The 20776-nt window shown below is 46.8% G+C and overlaps 1 protein-coding gene across 2 annotated transcripts in view; it reads left to right on the plus strand.

Annotated features, from left to right (window-relative positions):
• Positions 1-15437: 15437 nt before the first annotated feature.
• The window catches only part of KCNIP3 (potassium voltage-gated channel interacting protein 3), a 41000-nt gene continuing 35661 nt past the window's right edge, over positions 15438-20776 (plus strand). For both annotated transcript variants that reach the window (XM_083368358.1, XM_083368359.1), the window contains exon 1: positions 15438-16097. In XM_083368358.1, coding sequence (XP_083224484.1) covers positions 15995-16097 — 103 coding nt within the window. In that variant the 5' untranslated portion in view covers positions 15438-15994. The remainder of the gene's footprint in view (positions 16098-20776) is intronic.

Consider the following 20776-nt stretch of genomic DNA (forward strand, 5'->3'; position numbering starts at 1 on the left):
TCACATGTGAAGGTCCTTTTCATTGCTAAAAGCCTATGAACAGGAATCTTCTCAACTAATGGTCAGCACCTGCTTAGAGTTAGATAAGGGTCTTTGGAATTCAAGGGTGGTTGGCCACGTAGGGATTCTAGGTTGATCCCTCTTTCCACTCCATCCCCACATTCTGCCATCTTTTCTTCTACAGTTATGTTTGCACCATTGTGGCAGCCAGTTTGATATTTTTTTTAACCCACCCAGAGACGCCTGTGGTACAGCAGCAAACTGTCATAATTTATCTGCAGGTCATGCATCTTTGCATCCTTGTATGTCAACATGCTTTGTTTCTATGAAAAAAGCGTGTGGCGTAGATCAAGCATGCACAGCCATCCTCTTGCCTTTGAGTGTCCCCACCTTAAACTCCTGACTCTCCAGAGTGGTCTAAATTACAGCTCTGATAGCCTGCCAAGCTTGGGGTACAAAGTACAAATAAAGATACCCTTGAGTTGAGCTCCTGCTGATGATTTGACATATCCGTGAAATGTCTTTGGCAGGGATTCAGAAATGGTGCAGGTTGGTTTTTTTAAAAAATTTCCCAGCATAGGTGTTCTGCCTTGAGGTTGAAGCTTTTTGGGTTGGCCTGGACCTGGAAACGTGGCAGGCAGTGGTTTAACGATAGGCCAGTGGAAAAGTATGTCTATTGTGGGAAGCAGGAAACCAGTAAAAAGAATTCCAGTGACTGGAAATACAGTCCTTATTTATGGTAAATGCAAAGGTTCCTTCTTGAGCCTTTTTTCAAGCTGATTGGGGGGCTGGAGACTAAAACATATCAAGAACTTTTGCAGGAATTGGGTATGACTAGTCTAGAGAAAAGAAATATAAGGGGTGATGCGGTAGCGGTGTTCCAATATTTGAAGGGCTGCCACAAAGAAGAGGGGTCAACCTCTTCTCCAGAGCACCAGAAGACAGGAAAATAAACAATGGATGGAGACTAATCATGGAGAGATCCAAGCTAGAACTAAGGAGAAATTCCCTGACAGTGAGAACAATTAACCAGTGGAATGACTTTGCCTTCAGAAGCTGTGGCTGCTCCATCACTGGAGGTTTTCAAGAAGAGACTGGACAGCCACTTGTCTGGAATGATATTGGCTCTCCTGCCTGAGCAGGGGGTTGGACTAGAAGACCTCCAAGGTCCCTTACAGCTCTGATATTCTGTTATTCCTGCCTACGTAGTACAATGGGCTGGGGTAAGATGGGTAGATTTCTGCTCTCTGTTAATTATAAAAGGCTAGCGTGGTCTCGGGCTGTTTGCTTGTGATGCTCATAGAGTTGGAAGGGACGTAAGAGATCATCAAGTCCAACCCTCTGCATGCTCAGGATATTGCCAGAACTAGTCCTCACACGTACACTTTTCAAGCTGCCTTCCATCTGCACGCTAACATGGTTTAATCTTCACGGGCTGTTTTCAAGATCAGTCACGGTTGACTTCTCACTGCCAGGTAAAATCTCTGGTAAGCTGAACTCCGTTCCTTGTGTTTCCAGATAGTTTTCTTGGCGGCGAAAAGAATTGATTACTACACTGTAACTTCTACTGGGATTTCCAACTTGCTCATTACTCCCACACCTGTTACCTCCATCCCTGAGATTTTCTGAATCTCCATCCAAGGACCCAGAAGCTGAACTTCTGAGCACAGGGGCTTCCTTTTATGGAGGTTGTGGACCCTCTCATGGGGGGACCTGGGGCGTTACCTGTGGATAACTCATTCTGTTTTTTAAAAAAAAAAATCACAGGGGGATTCACTCTTTTCTGTTTTGTTTTAGGGGAGGTGGGATTCCAGGGAAAGAGAAGAAGAAGGTTGCCAGAGAAATGAGAGAGAAGTGAACAGGAGAAGGGCAAGTCATGGTGAAACGCAGAAGAAACTTTTGGAGAAGGTTCAGCTAATTATCTGGACTGTACCAAGAGTCAGCCTAGCTGAGTTGTCTCCTTTTTTTTAATGATCCATACCCTGGCCAATAAATTATACTCCTGTCTTCCTTTCTGAGAAGTTGGTTTCTGAAGGAAGTGAAAGGCAGGAACAATTTGGCACAAATGCCTCTGGGCTGAGATGAAATTCCCTCTAAAGATGGGGGTGTTTTGATGTCTTCCTGGAATTAGAATACAGGTAGTCCTCAGCTTATGGCCACCATTGAGCCCAAACGTTCTGTGGTTGTGAGCAATTTGTTAAGTGAGTTTTGCCCCATTTTACAACCTCTGTTGCCACAGTTGTTAAGCGAACCAGTGCAGTTGATAAGTTAATAACCCGGCTGTTATGTGAAGCTGGCTTCCCCAATGACTTTGCTTGTCAGAAGGTCGCAAAAGGGAATCATGGGACACACACACACACACACACACACACACACACACACACACACACACGGGCCACAGCAATGGTCATAAATATGAGTCAGTTGCCAAGCATCCGAATTTCAATCACAAGAGACCGGTCCTTCCTGTTCCCAAGAGAGAGGTTTCAAGCCAGAACCATGGGGGCAGTAGAGAAAAATGGGAATCTTGTCCACATTATAAATAGGTAAAGGCAAAGGTAAAGGTTCCCCTGCACATGCGTGCTAGTCGTTTCCGATTCTAGGGGCCGGTGCTCATCTCCGTTTCAAAGCCGAAGAGCCAGCACTCGTCCGAGGACGTCTCCGTGGTCATGTGGCCGGCATGACTAGACACCAAAGGTGCACGGAACGCTGTTACCTTCCCACCGTAGTGGTCCCTATTTTTCTACTTGCATTTTTACGTGCTTTTGAACTGCTAGGTTGGCAGAAGCTGGGACAAGTAACAGGCGCTCACTCTGTTACGCGGCACTCGGGATTCGACCCGCCAAACAATTGCCGACCTTCTGATCGACAAGCTCAGTGTCCTAACCCACTGAGCCACCGCATCCCTTATTATAAATAGAGCCTGGGTTTAATACATAGCCGGCCCGTCAGGGGACACTATCCTGGGTCTTCTGACTCCTTTGGGCGGGAAATACCTGCCCCTTTGGAGAACCAGGCTCAGGTATTTTTCCTTCTCTCTTACTAGGTGGTGGGAGGCGAGCAGAGACACACCTCTGACAGATAACGTCCCTACAGCTCTCCGTGCTTCAAGTTAAACATTTTTGTGCTCATTGTGACTAATCAACTGAACTCGTGGCTTTAGCAAAAACATCAGGAACCGGGGTGACTATGGGAGAGTGGGAGAGAGGTCAAAATGGTGGCTTTGCTTTCATGGATCTGGCTGCCATCTTGACTTTTTTCACCATGGATGAAATTTATTTGTATAATTTACTGGTCCCCCAACTCCAAGGGATTCCACTTCCAACTCCACTTTCACTGGAAATACAGCTTTAAAAAGGGAAAACGTGGAAAACATTTGCCTTTGGAGCAACCTACGTTATTATACTCTCAGATATCTGTTCGCTGTTATTTATCACTGCTGCAATTTATGTGTGTTTTTGGCAGCTGGTGAAACAACGATACAGTATTTCACTTTTCTGTCTCAAGGTGTAGCATTGTTTAGCTTCCAGAACGTGCCAGGCACTTGTTTTCAACCTTTCATCCTTAAAACTGTTGGATTTCTTTCAGGTGGGGCTGGGCAGAAGGAACTTTTTGCTCTGTCTTCCCACAGATTGTGTGGGGTCTCCAGCTGGACTGGAAGGGAGGGGTCAAGAGGGGCACCAGTTTGGAATCATTGCGCTGCAATAAGCAGTACAGGCTGGACCTCTGCCACAGGATTGCAGTCGGTCTGGCAAGAGTCTTTTAACAGTAAATAGTCCTTGACTTAAGACCATTTGTTTAGTGGCCATAGTTACAATGGCCCTGAAAAAGTGACTTTTGATCATTTTGACCATTGCAGCATCTCCATGGTCACATGATCAAAATTCGAATGCTTGGCAAGTGGCATGTATTTATGATGGCACTGGAAAAAGTGACTTATGACCGTTTCACACACTTATGACCATTGCACCATCCCCATGGTCACGCGATCAAAATTCAGATGCTTGGCAACTGGTTCATATTTATGACGGTTACCGTGTCCTGGGGTCATGTGATCCCCTTTTGCTTCTGACAAGCAAAGTCAGTGGGGAAGCCAGATCCACTTAACAGCTGTGTTACTTACTTAATAATGGCAATGATTTACTTAACAACGGTGGCAGGTAATGTCGTAAAATGGGGCAAACTCACTTAACAACTCTCTCGCTTAGCAATGGAAATTTTGGGGTCAGCTGTGTTCAAGGAGAACTTGACTGTAGTGCTGAGATTCTTCCCAAGTGATCCTGGTTGCCTTCGCCTGACACCCTTTGAAGAGGGGACGTATCTTTTTTAGAAAGCAAAAACCTAGAAGGCCTTTTAAAAGATAAAGAGGACCTCGGGTGGAATGGAACAACTTCTGTGGGGATCTTGCAAAGGTCACGCCCCAAAAATCATCAAGCCACAGCATTGCTGGTTTGCTTAAGCCAGGGATGTCAAACTCAATTTCATTGAGGGCCGCATCAGCATTGCGGTTGCCCTCAGGGGGGTGGGTGGGCGTGGCCTACTGGGTGGGCGTGGCTGGAGTGCGTGTGGCCTACTGGGTGGGCATGGTCAGCTCTACATCGTTCATGTCAAGGGTGCCTATGGGGACCTGGGTAGGAGTGGGACAGATCTGAGGGTCTCTGGCAGAAGGAGATGGGACCAGGGCAAGTGCCGAGGCATGGTCCACTGGAGGAGCCTCACTGTTCCTCTCAGGCGATGGGGGGGGGCTGGATGGTGGCACGGAGGTCAAATGCCCAGCCCAGTCCTCAAGCACCCACGGCACTAAGCCCAGCCCCACTTCCCCAAGGGGCTGCCCAGCTGCACTTACCTCCTCAAGGCTGCTGCTTCTGTGCTTGCTCTCCTTAGCCAGGTTGCTCATGATGGGTACGAGGGCAAAATCAAAAGGGAGGCCCACTCCCTCTCCATGTGAGGAGACCTGGCTTTGTATCCAAAGCTTCCTTAGCAATATGGAGACCCCCCAGGATAGGCCAGGAGGAGGGGGCAAGGGGATGGTGAAAGGGCAGCAGGGCAGGACTAAGGTAGGACTTCCCTCAGACCTTCCCTCTCCTTCCTTCCTTCCTTCCAAAGAACAGAGTGGTGGGAAAATATTTGAGATGAGGGAGGGAGAAAAACAGGCAAGAAACGCAGCTGGGGAAGTGTCATCCTTCGTGAGGAATGAAGAATGCACCATCGCCTGGAAGTGGACAGCACATGGCCCTTGTCTACTTCACATATCTGGCTTGGTGGGCTCTGGGGGAGGGGATGCCATGGGCAGCGTGAGAGTCAATGTTACCTGCGCAATGCTGCCCAGCCCCCAGCCTGCCCGGTTTTGGCAGGTAGCGGGGTGCTCTCCTCACAATGCTGAGAGGCTGAGCCAGGTGGCATGAATCTGAAGAGAAGCGCAATGCTGCCCGGCCCCTAGCCTGCCTAAGTAGGCAGGGCCATGTGCTGGCCACTTCCAGGCGATGGTGCATTTCTTCATTCCTCACAAAGGGTGATACCTCCCCAGTGCGCACCCAGGGGGCGGGGCCAACGCGGCAGGGGCTGGTCCCTCGCTGTTTCCAGATGGCCTTGTGGAGCTAAGACTGAATGCGTTTCAGCATAGATGGCCACCACGAAATTGTACATTGGCTCCTGGCCATCCTGGGCCAGGGCCAAGGCAGCGGGGGCCGTTCCCTCACTGTTTCCAGGATGGCTTCACGGACCACATGAAACCACTTCGCGGGCCGCATCTGGCCCCCGGGCCTTGTGTTTGACATGTCTGTCTTAAGCTGTGCAGGTGGCTGGACCACTTCCCAGCTACTGTTTGTTTTCTTATCAGATGAAGCAGCTGCTTTCTTTGTCCAGAATGAATAATTATGAAATTCCACCACCGGAGAAGCCGGTCTAAGTGAGCTTTAGAACAGCACCAGGGACAGATTGCCTGTTCCTTCAACCGTGGAGCAACCCCTGGCGGTTGCTTCTGACCAGCAGCCTTAATATCTGATTAGCAACTTAGGACGTCCTTGATGGTCTCTGAGCTTGATGGGGGTTTTGTACACCTTTCCTTAACAAACTAAGTAACATCCATCAGTGCTAGAAGGGAGTGGTGTCATGGTTTTGCAGAGAGGAGGAAGAGGAGGATGAGTATGGGGTCCTTGGCGTTTTTCTTGCATCAGTGCTGGGAAGGGTGTGAGGTTTGGTCTCTGTTTGCCCTGTCAAGTTGGTGAGAGTGGTCTTGCAAGTTCTTTGGTTGGGTGATTTACTGTTACCTTGTTTGGCAGTTCCTTGATTGTGGCATTGTTTACTTCTTGATTGTTGGTCTGATGTTAATCTTGGTGCTAATCTCTGCTCATTAGGCAAAGAGGTGTTTGGGTGTTTCCGTTTCCTCTTTGGCTTGTTGATGTCTCTTTTGCACAGTATGTAGCTGCTTTTATGTCTGTGTGTCTGTTGATGGCCAGTTTGAGTGCCAGGCTTCTCACGATGTCTCAACTCAGCCACTTACTTGCCTGCCTAAAATACTCAAGAGCCACACACTAGCCAACACGCATGGGTGGCTTGTTAGATTGTTTTGTGTCTGCGTAGGGCTGTTTTATATTTTGATGTTGATCTGTTTTATTGAGTGGCTGTCATTCTGAGATAATTTTCTGCCACTGTAGTTTTTGACCATGAGGGATGCAATATCCAGTTAAGTCACTGTGTGTGTAGGCTGTATGTATTTGTGTATCAGTGACTGCATAGCCTCTGTAGATGCATACATTTAAAAAAGATTAAAAAATCTCTGAAATGATAAAACTAAACCATATATACGCTATACTCATAGTAACCTTACACTGGGTCCCTCGGCCTCAAGGCATGTGTCTGGTGACACCATATTCAATGGAAGAAACAGGGAGATCTTCCCTAATTGTCTAATTGCCTTCCCCAATCTGGCTAAGTTCTTGAAAGTGTTTCCTTCTGCTGGTTAATGACCACAATAAAGTTATTTGAATTTAAATTTGTGGGTGTTTCCCATCACATCTTATCCATAAAGTAGGTTGGAGAATTTGGAGATTTACTCTTTCCACAGCAATACAGGCGACTATCTCATGGCCCACTTCACCAGTTCTATGATCCCATGAGAGATAAATACAAAACTCATTAGATTTAGTGATCCTAGCTGAAGGAATGGGTTGATTGGCTTCATCAGGAACTGCTTTCTCTAGCATCCTCCAATGTAGTGCAGCCTTGGAGTGTTGGATTAGGACTTGTCAACCTCAGGATGTAGATCAGATGGAGAAATCAATTCCACTACGGGTTAACCCTAAGGTTGGCTAGAATAACAGAATCGCCAAGAAATAAGAATATTTGTAGCAAAGAAAGATACTTTGGGGAAAGGGGAAACATATGGAATATAGATCATAGAAATTAATTGTTAAGGACTGTCTTTTAAATGTTACCCAGACAACATTCTGTTTTACAAATTACTGAATGATTTATGTTATGTTAAAAAATTCTAATAAAATATTTATACCAAAAAAAAGAATATTTGTAGCTCAGGGTTGAAATGAGGGGTCCTTGGTGCTCTCTGAGCTTGGTTGTTTTCTTGCAGAGATTTCATTACTCAAAGTAGGTAACAGCATCAGTGCTACAAGGGAGTGGGGTTTGTGGAGAGGAGGAGGAGGAGGAGGAGGTCTGTGGGGTCCTTGGTGCTCTCTGAGCTTGGTTCTTTTCTTGCAGAGATTTCATTACCCAAAGTAGGCAGCAGAATCAGTGCCCTAACAGAACATAACCGAATCTTGTAAATTATGGTTTACCTCCTCTCCTTCTTATACTCATGGGAATTAGGGAGGTGTCTCTCTGACAAGTTTTCACATTCCTAGGTCAGTGTTTGGGCTTAAGCCGTGTTGCCCTCCTTGTCTTGATAAATGACCTCCCCCGTCTGTCTCAAGGCCGTCTCTTTCCTCTCTGTAAGGCCCAGGTGTGCATCTCCACTCAGCCACGTGTCTTACGGGGCACCTCTGGGCTACTTCCTCAGGAGGATAAGCACGAGGGATGAACTCTCAGATAAGCTGCCTCGAACTCCATAAAGGAAAGGCAAGATATGTACATTATAAAAATAAATTTATTTTATATATTTATAAATATATATGTTGGGACTGCCGGGCATAGAATATTGGGGCACCAGAAGAAGCAGCCTTTACCTTTAATCTCTTAAAAATGTATGCATCCAGAAATGATGGCTGTTATCAATCATCTCTCCAAGCATGAATCGAATCGAATCGAATCGAATCGAATCGAATCGAATAGAATAGAATAGAATAGAATAGAATAGAATAGAATAGAATAGAATAGAATAGAATAGAATAGAATAGAATAGCACTGGAAGGGACCATGGAGGTCTTCTAGTCCAGCCCCCTGCTGAAGCAGGAGAACCTGTACCATCTCAGACAAGTGACTGTCTAGCCTCTTCTTAAAAATCTCCAGTGATGGAGCTCCCACGATTTCTGAAGGCAAGCTGATCCAATTGTCCTTAAGTTTCTCCTTAATTCCAGGTTGCTTCTCTCTTTGATTATTTCCCATCTATTGTTTCTTGTCCTGCCTTCAGGTGCTTTGGAGAATAATTTGACCCCTTCTTCTTGGTGGCAGCCCCTCAGATACTGGAACATTGCTATCATGTCTCCCCTATTTCTTCTCTTCTTTAGACTAGCCAAACCCAAGTCCTGCAGCCGTTCTTCACATGTTTTAGTCTCTGGGCCCCTGATCATTTTAGTTGCTCTTCTTTGAACTTTTTCCAAACTCTCAACATCTTTTTTGTAGTATGGTGACCAAAATTGGCTGCAGTTTTCCAGGTGTGGTCTTACTAGGGCTTTGTAAAGCAATACTAGTACTTCACATGACCTTGATTCTGTGCCTCTGTTTATACAACCCAGGATTCTATTAGCTTTTTTGGCTGCTGCTGCACACAGCTGGCTCATAGTCAATTGATCGTCCACTAGGACTCCAAGGTCCCTCTCACAGTTAGTGTTTTTAAGCCAGGTCTCACCCAGTCTATACTTGTACCTTTGATTTTTTCCTGCCTAAATATAAAACTCTGCTTTTCTCCACATTGAAACTCATTTTGTTGGATAGGGTCCATTGTTCAAGTTTGTCAAGATCTTTTTGGATCCTGAGTTTGTCTTCTGGGGTGTTGGCTACTCCTGCCAGTTTGGTGTCATCTGCAAATTTGATGAGTTCCCCTTCAGGTCCCTCATCCGAGTCATTGATGAAGATATTGATGATAAAAAGCATGCTTGTGAAAATGAGACTATGCTGTTTGGGGTCCTAATGGAAATTTATTTATTTGTATCCCGCCTTTATTATTTTTACAATAACTCAAGGACGCAAAGGTATCCAATGCTCTTTCCTCTTCCTATTTTCCCCACAACAACAACGCTGCGAGGTGAATTGAGCTGAGGGAGAGGGACTGGCCCAAAGTCACCCAGACAGCTTTCGTGGGACTGGAACTGACCGTCTCCCGGTGGTCAGCCCAAAGGTCCTCAGCTGGCTTTCATATCTAAGGCGGGACTGGGGCTCAGTGAATCCTGCTTTCTAGCTTGATGCCTTCACCACTAGACCAAACCGGCCACTGACGGCTTCTAGCATGGAATCTGACTCAGGATGGAAAGAGTTTGCATAAGCAGCCTGGGGTGGATAGGATATCTGAATTTCTCCCAGTGTTGAGGAAGATTAAAAGCATTGACAGATGGGATGGTATTAAGGTGGAACCAGACAGGATTTAGATGGAGCTTGGTGGAGACTGCAAAATGGAGTGGATTTGAAAGCATTTTCAGATCCCGTTGTAAGTTATTCTTTGACTAGTTAGCCCAAAGGAGTCCCGACAGACTTGCAACCCGAGCCTAGGCTTTGGAGCAAAGATACGGCTGCATTCTCTTCCCCCACCCGGCCACCTCCAGCAAAGGCCTCTTGGGCACCCAACCGCTCATCATTCCTTGCTCTCTTTCTGACATTTTGCTGGGAGAGATCTTTATTACCAACACAGAAGTCTTTGTTTTGGACGCTGGCCCAGACAAAATCTTTGGGGAGATGCTTCTGGCAAGGAGGCCAGCAAAGTAGCCGAAGCATCACTGGGTTGCCCAATGGCGTCCATCAAATTGGCTGGCCAATCTTCGCTAATGCACCCTAGATGGAAAGAAGGCAGCCTAGCAGCTTTTATCCGTTTAAACATCTTTAATATTTTACATGGAGAGAAATAGGGATCAATCTTCTTTGCATAGGAATGTTTAGGGAGGAAATTTTCCCCTTTTCCCTGCCCACCCCATCACTGCTTTCCCAAATGAAGGAGAAGAACTAGGACGCATAGGCAACCTTGGCTCTTGGACTTCAACTCCCAGAATTCCTGAGCCAGCATGGGGGAACTATGGCCCCCTCATGACTCGTGGACTTCAACTCCCAGAATTCCTGAGCCAGCGTGGCTCAGCTTGGAAACCTCTCCCTTTCCCCTCAGCATGGCTGGCTCAGGAATTCTGGGAGTTGAAGTCCACGAGTCATCAAAGAGCCAAGGTTGCCTACCCCTGCACTAGTTAGTTGTTTTTAATGCCGGGAATTCTAGGCTGGAACTCTCTTTAATGATATTCCACCTATCCCTTCTTGTCCTTCCTTAGCTGCTTTGAAGAAGAGGTCCACCTCCTCTTCTCTAAATGCCTAGTACTAAATACTCAGAACTGCATTGGAGAAGTTGTAGGGATTAACGGAATAACTTTCTTCAACAAGCTTCATCAGTATCGTTGCTTGAGGAGGCGAGATGCTCAAATACTGTGCCCCATCTTTGGATTAAACCTTCACCCAGGTAACAGTTCCTGCAAAAAGAAACACATTGCTACTAATTCAAGCTGTGGGGACAGAAATGTTTTTCACGATTTAAAATGCATTTATTTCTTAATTTTATATGCTGCTCGTCTCACTTTCTCAAATGATTCTGGGCGTCAAAGAGTGACAAGGGCAGGTTTTTGCACATTATGGCCTCCTGCTTAGCAATAGCAACAGCACTTAGACTTATATGCCGCTTCACAGTACTTTTACAGCCCTCTCTAAGCGGTTTACAGAGTCAGCATATTGACCCTCCAACAATCCGGGTCCTCATTTTACCGACCTTGGAAGGACGGAAGGCTGAGTCAACCTCGAGCCGGTCAGGATCGAATTCCTGGCAGTGGGGCAGAGTCAGCCTGCCATGCTGCCTTCTAACCACTGGGCCTTCCTTTTCTTATTTTGAGTGGCATCCAGTCTCAGAATTGTGTGGATGTTGTGCAGAAGATCTTGGCAACACACTGGGCTGGAATAATTAAAGTACCCCTCTTTTAGAAGAGAGAGTTGCTCGGTTGATGGCTGCGTAAGAAAAAATAGGAATTGTAAAAAAAAGGTCATCTGCAAAAGAATAAAAACACAACTTTTTAAAACTGTGACTATCATTTGGGTGATGTAAAGGTCGGCAGGGGTGGACCCGGGAGACAGGAGGAAGAGCAGCCTGGACCACGGATAATAGACAATGCCTCCTGCAAAAGGTATCTCTGCCCATAGAAGGAAGGAAGGCGTGGGGAGTGTTTTATTTTTTATTTTATTTTTATTTTAATTCCATTTATATCCCGCCTTTCTCCGAAGACTCAGGGCGGCTTACAATTTAAGCACAAACCAATGTGCTTAGCAATAGCCTTCATTCTATGCACATGCCTGCTTATTAGGGCTTTTGCCCCCCCCCAAGCGGCATTATTACAAAGTCAGCTTAATTGCCCCCAACAATCTGGGTCCTCATTTTACCTACCTGGGAAGGATGGAAGGCTGAGTCAACCTTGAGCCTGGTGGGACTCGAACCTGCACTAATTGCAGGCAGCTGGTGTTACTTAAGGAGGCATTAGCCCACTGCTCCACCAAGGCTCCTCTTTCAAAGGTAACGAAAGGTTTTCCGGAGATTAAAAGAAAAGGGAGAAATAATTTCAGACGTGTCAGATACTCTTCATGTCACCTTATGATGAAGGCAAAATTATTAATTATAGTTGTGCTTCTTGACTGGAAGGGCTAACGGGTATTTTCTAAACCCCAGTTGAACTGAATGAAAATGTAGTTTTTAAAGGCAGTTTTGTCCAGGATGGTAGAAGGTCTGCTGCCTTAGGCAGGGGGTTGGACTAAATGGCCTCCAAGGTCCCTCCCAGCTCTAGGATTCTATATTCCAAGGACCCAGAAATCCCCTGAATTATTCTACAAGGAAGCACCGAACACTTTTTCTTACAGCTGTCCCTGGAGATTCTCAGTCATCCAGATCATGGTTGTCTGTCCCAAAGGTGTTTTTCCAAAAGGCAACTGGACTTCCTTTGTTTTTCCTTGAAGACATTTCGCTCCTCATCCAAGAAGCTTCTTCAGTTCTTACAGCTGCTCTCCTCGTATTTGAGCAACAGTGTTTACAAGGGAATTGTCAAAACCAAGACTGCATAATCAAAGCTGTGTTTCATTTTTTTTTATTCAAGGGCCACGTTTGTCCTGACTTTTTTTTTAAAAAAATACATTTCTGTAAGTTGTAAACATCGTGTCATTTCAATATAAGGGAGTTTATGCAGAACTGCTTAAGGACTATTGATACTCTGTTGTTTAGACAGCTCAGACTGTTGGCAATAAAGAAAGAAAAAATAAGTATTCTATCAATATTCTTTCCCATTAGGATATCAGCATTATGACCATAAGGTTATTTGACTTTTTTCATCTAGTGTAACATTGCAAAGAGAAAATTGCTGCAGTTTCAAAAAAATGCATCATATAGTAAAGGTTTTGATCTTGAGCTGATTATTTACTATTAAAGTTTCCATTATGTTGTTACAATTAAATGCCAAAAGTAAACAAATGGAAAGAAAAAAGGGGAAAGGGGAAAAAAGAAAAGAAAAACCTTTTTTGACTCCCATAATAATTTGCAGATGCCCCTGTGACTTTTGGCTAGTGAGGTTCTAGGCCCTCATCCTATCTATCTATTATCTCTCTCTCTCTCTCTCTCTCTCTCTCTCTCTCTCTCATCTATCTATCTATTATCTCTCTCTCTCTCTCTCTCTCTCTCATCTATCTATCTATCTATCTATCTATCATCTATCTATCATCTATCTATCTATCTATCATCTATCTATCTATCTATCTATCTATCTATCTATCTATCTATCTATCTATCTATCTATCTATCTATCAATCTATCTATCTATCTCCCACCTTTATTATTTTATCCGTAAGTAACTCAAGGTGGCAAGCATACATAATACTCCTTCCTCTATCTATTCTCCCTACAACAACCCTGTGAGGTGGGTTGGGCTGAGAGAGAATGACTGGCCCAAAGTCACCCAGCCGGCTTTCAGGCTTAAGGTGGGACTAGAACTCATTGTCTCCTGGTGAGTGTCCCACAGTCCACCCAGTAAGCTTTCATGCCTACAATGGAACTAGAACTCACGCTCTCCCAATTTTCTCATCTGGTGCCTTCTCCACTAGACCAAACTGGGGTTTTTCTGCATGCATCTCATGTGCTCTTCACTGATCATCTCTTATCATTGTTTTTTGCTTCCTGCATGAGTATCCAGTGGAATTACATGTTTTTATATTAAGGCAGAGTTTCCCTTCCAGGAAAGGGTTTACGCCCCTCTTTAAATGAATTGGTTTTATGCTTGCTCCTCTCCCCGCATGTGATTTGTTCTGTCCTTTTTTGCGAGGTTAAGAACAAGCTTGTCTCTCAGTCATTCAGCACTTAAAATGAATAATTAAAAAACCACTGCATGATAGAAAAAGATAAGGGGCATAAACTTGCTAAGCCACAGGACACAAGGCAACATTCCCTGTGCACTCTGCTACGAGCGATCTTGCTTTTTAGAATCATTTCCTGATGAAGGCAACATTCTTAAATTGTGGTAATCCATCTGCAAAAATGACGGAGAGCGCAATTTTTTTTCATTCCCCCCCCCCTTTTATAACTCTGGTTACATGCTGCACCGGTGGGATGCATGCAGCTGGGATGCAGTCCAAACTGACTGGATTTTTCAAAGATGCCCAGGAGGCAGGTGGTCCTGTGGAGGCAAATGAGCTGAAGTCTCGAACATCTGGAGGGAAGCAGGCTGGAGATTGTGATGAAGACATGGAAATAAGAGATGGGAGAATCTGTCACGGAAAAATGGAGACTAACAGAATTACAGAGATGGAAGGGACCTTGGAGGTCTTCAAGTCCACCCCACTGCTCAAGCAGGAGATCCTAGACCATTGCAGACAAGTGGCTGTCCAGCCTCTTCTTAAAAACTCCAATGATGGAGCACGTCTGGAGACAAGCAAGCTAATTGCCCTCACCGTTAGACGTTTCTCCTTAATTCCAGGTTGCTTCTCTCCTTGATTAGTTTCCATCCATTGCTTCTTGTCCTGCCCTCTGGTGATTTGGAGAATAAAGTGACCCCCTTGTCTTTATAGGAGCCTCTCCAATATTGGAATGCTGTTATCATGTCACCCCTAGACTAGCCATATCCAGTTCCTGCAACTGTTCTTCCTGTTTTTAGCCACCAGCTCCCTAATCATCTTCGTTGCTCTTCTTTGCACTCTGTCCAGAGTCTCAACATCTTTTTTATAATATAGTGACCAAAGGGGAAGCTCTTTCCTTGGGTTCAGAACTAGTCATTGCTGAGGGCTATTTTTATATTGGCCACATTTTTGAAGCAATTCCTCTCCACTCCAAAGCTGCCGATGAAGGGGCATCCTACGAGCCTTGCAGGAAGCAGCTTTGGGGGCATGGGCATTTTAAAAAAGGGCTCCCCACCTGCCCCACACTTTTCCCACAAGGATATCCCTTAACCCACCCCCTGAATCCCTCTTCATTTTCTCTCCGAGATGGGCACTGATGGGCACCGTCCATTCAGGAAAAGTCCGTGCTCAGGGGCGCCGGCTTTTAACAATTGAAAAGGGCAAAGAAGAAAAGATGTTTGGTGTTTGTTGAAATGTGATCTTGGAGGAGAAGGGGGTGGAGCAGCCAAACTGGAACTGGAACTGGAGACCTCCAAGATTAAGCATCTTCATTTCGCCACCCCCAGCCCCAAAGTTGGAGCCTGTCACCTTTGCTCTGCTCTCCCACCTGGGCCTTTGAAATCAGCTGCCCGGGAGGGGCTGCACCTGATGCCGGCTATCCGTAGGTTGAGGCTGGACCACAGCGTCGTCCCCGCGGTGACCCTGGTCTCCTGCATCCTGGATGGCTCTGCCAGGACACCCAGCCTCCTCCTCCTCCTCCTCCTCCTCCTCCTCCTCCTCCTCCTCCTCCTCCTCCTCCTCCTCCTCCTCCTCCTCCTCCTCCTCCTCCCCCCTCTGGGTGGGGGCTGATACTCTATAGCCGCCCTTGCAACCAACGGCATTGCAGCCAGCCGGGATGCCAGCAGCGGTCGGGCGACTCACTCCTCCGGCGTCGGCGGTGCATTGCAGGGCGTCCGGGGTGCTTCGGAGGAACTCGGGGTGAGCCCGGCAGGCTCCTGCGCCGGACCAGGCAGGCGGCAGCGACTCGGGGGACCTGGAAGCCATGACCTCGCCCGAGCCTGGGAAGAAGCCGGAGCTGCTCGGCCACCGGGACCTGGCCGGGCTGGTTTTTCTGCTGAGAGAACTTTCTCCTGCCAAGTTTTGAAAGTTTGCCGGCTGGCCGCTGCCTTCTCTTTTTCCTTCATGAGCCCGGCAGGAGAGGCCCCTCTCGGCTGCCGCGCCGCCCCCGCCCGCCCCGGTCCTCCCTCCTCCTCCTCCTCCTCCTCCTCCTCGCCTGCGCCCACTTCTGCCCCGCGACGGCCCCGGGGGCAAACCTGAAGGGGGGGCTTTGCCCGGCAGCCTTTCCAGGGGCTGGAAGATGTGAGCCGGCTGGGAGCTGGGCACCTGGGCACCTTGGCACTCGCCTTCCCAGGGGAGCCGGCCCGGCCCCGGACAGGGGCTGCGAATCACATGCCCCCAGAACTGCCCTGCGCCCATCGCAGGAGACTGGCTGGCCATGGCGATCCAAGGGATGGAGCTTTGCGCTGTGGCTGTGGTCATTATCCTCTTCATCGCGGTCCTCAAACAGTTCGGGATCCTGGAACCCATGTCCATGGAAGGTAACTTGGGGAATGCGCCTTTCCTGTCTTTGATTGACATGACTCCACCCCACCCCACCCCCCTCTCTCTCTTTCTCTCTCTCTCTCTCTCTCTCCCTTTCTCTTTCTCCCTCTCTCTCTCCCTTTCTCCCTTTCTCTCTCTCCCTCTCTCCCTCTCTCCCTTTTTCTCTCTCTTTCTCCCCTTCTCTCTCTCTTTCTCTCCCTTTCTCTTTCTCCCTCTCTCTCTCCCTTTCTCTCTTCCTCTCTCTCCCTTTCTCCCTTTCTCTCTTTCCAAACTTCTTTGATTCCCATCCAAGATCTTGCTGGTAAAGTCTTCCCTTCGTTAAATGCTCTCATCCCAAACCTCGCTGCTTCCATTTTCCTTTCTGACTTACTCCTCTGACCGAACTGGCAGTAAACAGTAGGCCAGCCTCTCCATTCACTGGGGCTCTGCTCTCCTCTCTTCTGAAAGCTGAGATTTTTGACCTCTCCAGTTACCGTAGATAAACACAGAAAACATCGCAAAGGTCCAGCTGAGGCTGACACGAAGCTTCTGCATTCCGTAGAACTCTTCCTTGGAAGCCCAAATCAAGGGTGGGGGCGGCGGGGGGGGGTTATCTTCAAAAGGGCAGGTTGATTGGTCGGTTGGTCGGTCCTGTTTGCTATCCCAGTACTGGGGAGTCAGCAGAACATAACAGAATAAGAGAGTCGGAAGGGAGCTTGGAGGTCTTCTAGTCCAACCCCCTGCTCAACCCTATATCATTTTCGACAAATTGTTGTCCAGTCCCTTCTGAAAAGCCTCCAATGTTGGAGCACCCACACCTTAGATCTTGTTGCCCAATCATTGATTGATTGATTGATGGATTCCTCCATTATAAACCCCATCTCATCTTTCCTCCAGAAGCTCAGCGTGGCGCACATACCACCTTCTTCCACAATCTTTCCCCACAGCTAAGGGGGAGCTTGGGCTGAGAGATGTGACTATCCATGGCAACCACCACCACCACCACCACCCTCTCTAGATGGGCCCGGAAGTTCAGCCAGCTTGGATGAAGTCAAGCAGGTGGGGCTCTGGCTGGGAAGGGAACACGTGGTTAAAATCAGCTCAGAGCCCTGCAAAAGAAGATATGAACCGGGTGCGTTAGGGCTGTCACAAATGGGCTGAAAAACCTGGGTCACTCCGAGGTGGCAGCAACCCTCAACTCTTTGCTGTCCTCTCATGATCACCTGGGTTTTTGCAGCCCAAATATTTTAGGACAAAAGTAGGTTCAATTTCTCAGGAGGGACAAATTAGGGCAGTTGTTCCCTGCCTCCTTCCCTCCTTCCCAAGGGATTTGTCATCATCTACCCAATTTAAAAAAGGGACGCAGTGGCTCAGTGGGTTAGGACGCTGAGCTTGTCGATCAGAAGGTCGGCAGTTTGGTGGGTCGAATCCCGAGTGCCGTGTAACAGAGTGAGCGCCTGTTATTCGTCCCAGCTTCTGCCAACCTAGCAGTTCGGAAGCACGTAAAAATGCAAGTAGAAAAATAGGGACCACTCCAGTGGGAAGGTAACAGCGTTCCGTGCGCCTCTGGCATCCAGTCATGCTGGCCACATGACCACGGAGACGTCCTCGGACAAGCGCTGGCTCTTCGGCTTGAAACGGAGATGAGCACCGGCCCCTAGAGCCGGAAACCACTAGCACACATGTGCGGGGGAACCTTTACCATTACTCAATTTAAATGTGAGGACTCCAATCGCCTCTTGGACTGTTGTTTTGACAGAACAACAGAGTTGAAAGGGAGCTTGGAGGTCTCCTAGTCCCACCCCCTGTTTGAACAGGAGACCCTTTACCATTCTGGACAAAAAACACCCAGTGATGGAGCACCCATAGGTTCTGAAGGCAGGTCGTTCCACAGGTAATTGTTTTCATTGTCATGAAATTTCTCCTTAATTCTAGGCTGTCTCCTTGATTGGTTTCCATCTGCTGCTTTTTGGCAACAATACTTCAAGAGGCTGCTTAATGCCATCTTCTTGGCTACTTCTTGCCAGGAAAATCCATTTGCCACCCTTGTAGTTTTCCAAGAATGCATAGGAGGCCCTTGTGAGATCCAGGAGCATTTTTGGAAAAGGTGACACTGAAAACTGTTTTCTTATTTCACAGCTGCCAGTTTTCCATTTCAGATATGCTTGTTACTCTGGTTTTATAAGGAAATAGTCAGATGAAACCAGGAGTTGGGAAATTGGCAAGGGAAATTTGCACAGACTATACATGGTCTTTTCTTGATATGACTCCTGGCTGGAAAATTGTCCACACCTCACACACAGAGCCCCCCCCCCAAAAAAAAACAACCAACCAACCAACCAACCCCAAAGCAGAAAGAAATTAAATTGACACAGGATGCTGAGAGGCAAAGGGAGGTGAGCAGGAGCTAAAGAAAATATTTTACCCCGGTTTCTTAAAAGTTTTAGAAACTCTGGTGGGGACTAAAAAGGCAGTAGCTTTGGACTAAATTAGAAGCGGTTTGAAAATAGATTTCCCACACTGGAGCATGTTGTGATCCAAAATGATTTGATGTAAAAAGAGCCCGAAAGAATTTGCTGACTTGACTGAGCAGAGTTGCAAACAAGGTTATTGGAGACACGGCCGGCATCAATCCTTCTTTAAAACTACTTCAGATCACCTCAACATCGATTGTTTTCAGCTTTTAAGTACCTCCAGTTCCATTTCCTGCAGGGCATCCCTTAATTTAAACATAATTGTGAAGCTCCAGGGTTTAATTGTTTATCTGCCAAACCATGACGTCATAGGTAAAAAGTTTCAGAACTTGGCAAAATGTGTAGAGTGTGCAAACTGAAGGCAGGAATAGGCAGCATCTCAGCTCATGCAAAATTAAAGAGGAAAACAATACATATTGAGAGTGTGGTGGTGCCTGTCTGAAAAGCTGTGTTTTCTTGACAACCCCAATCTGGAGCAAATGTAGCTTCACTCCCTGCTCTTCCAAATTCAGAATTCCGCCAAATGGATGGCAACTCCTACGATAGGTGGCTGTTGATCAGAGTTAGGGGACTTGTTAAGGAAAGGGGGCTGAAGGCAGAATTCTGGTGAAAGACTAGTAGAGAAAGGAACTCTGTTGTTGTTGTTGTTGTTGTTGTTGTTGTTGTTGTTGTTAGCTGCGAAGTCGTGTCCGACCCATTGCGACCCCATGGACAACGTTCCTCCAGGCCTTCCTGTCCTCTACCATCTTCTGGAGTCCATCTAAGCTCACGCCTCCTGCTTCAGTGACTCCATCCAGCCACCTCATTCTCTCTCGTCCCCTTCTTCTCTTGCCCTCAACCTTTCCCAGCATGAGGCTCTTCTCCAGTGAGTCCTTCCTTCTCATTAGGTGGCCAAAGCATTTGAGTTTTAGCTTCAGGATCTGGCCTTCTAAAGAGCAGTCAGGGTTGATCTCCTCTAGGACTGACCGGTTTGATCGCCTCACAGTCCAAGGGATGCCGAAAGCCAAAAGGAACTCTGCACTTCTGCAAATTCATTTTTTTTAATTCCATTTATATCCCGCCCTTCTCCGAAGACTCAGGGCGGCTTACAAGCTTAGCAGTAGCCTTCATTCTATGTATATGCCTGCTTATTAGGGCTTTCATTCACCCCCCAAGCGGCATTATTACAAAGTCAGCTTAATTGCCCCCAACAATCTGGGTCCTCATTTTACCTACCTGGGAAGGATGGAAGGCTGAGTCAACCTTGAGCCTGGTGGGACTCGAACCTGCACTAATTGCAGGCAGGTGGTGTTACTCAAGGAGGCATCAGCCCACTGCTCCACCAAGGAGGTGGAGAGCCACCTACCAAATATGGTTTAATTAGTTTCACTGCACATTACAGATGGTTGAAGACATGATTTCGGTGGTCTACTCTAGTGAAAAGAAGGGCCAGGGGAGGCATGATAGCAGAGTTTCAATATTTGAAGGGCTGCCACAAAGAAGAGGGCTGTCACAGAAAGGAGGGGTCAGCCGATTCACCAAAGCCCCTGAAGGCAGGACAAGAAACAGCGGATGGAAACTAATCAAGGGGAGAAGCAACCTGGAATTAAGGAGAAATTTCCTTAATCAGTGGAATGGCTTCCCAGAAATTGTGGGTGCTCCATCACTGGGTTTTTTTTTTTTAGAAGAAAGTGGACAGCTACTTGTCTGGAATGGTATAAGGTATCCTGTTTGAGTAAGGGATTGGATCAGAAGACCTCCAAGATCCCTTCCAACTCTGTTATTCTGTAATTCTGCTTCTGCAAATGCATTTGTGGAGAACCACCAGCCAAGGAGGTTTAATTGGTTTTCCTGCACATTACAGATCTTAGCGCTGCTTTCCATTTCATCATCTGATGCATTTAATTCTGGTGTGTGTGTGTGTGTGTGTGTATGTGTGGCCCATGTGTTTATATGGAGGAAAAGGCATGCAAATATGTTTCTGCTTCTCTCCTGTTGTTGCTAACATGAAAAAAAATAAAGAGTATTCACAATACTGGATCCAGGGGTGAGCTAAATTGAAATGCCTCACCTACAGGTTTTGCTTTTAAGTTATCTTTCCTCAACCTTGTGTTTACTGATGTCTTGGACTTATTTTGCTCAGGCCTGGTCAATAGGACAATTGAAGACGCAGCCCAAGGAATCTGGAGAGCTTCCTATAGATATTTTGCAAAAAGATCAATGCTTTTTTGTTTCTCAGCATT

This window comes from Vipera ursinii, assembly GCF_947247035.1.
Source record: "Vipera ursinii genome assembly, chromosome: 8".
Lineage (NCBI taxonomy): Eukaryota > Metazoa > Chordata > Lepidosauria > Squamata > Viperidae > Vipera > Vipera ursinii.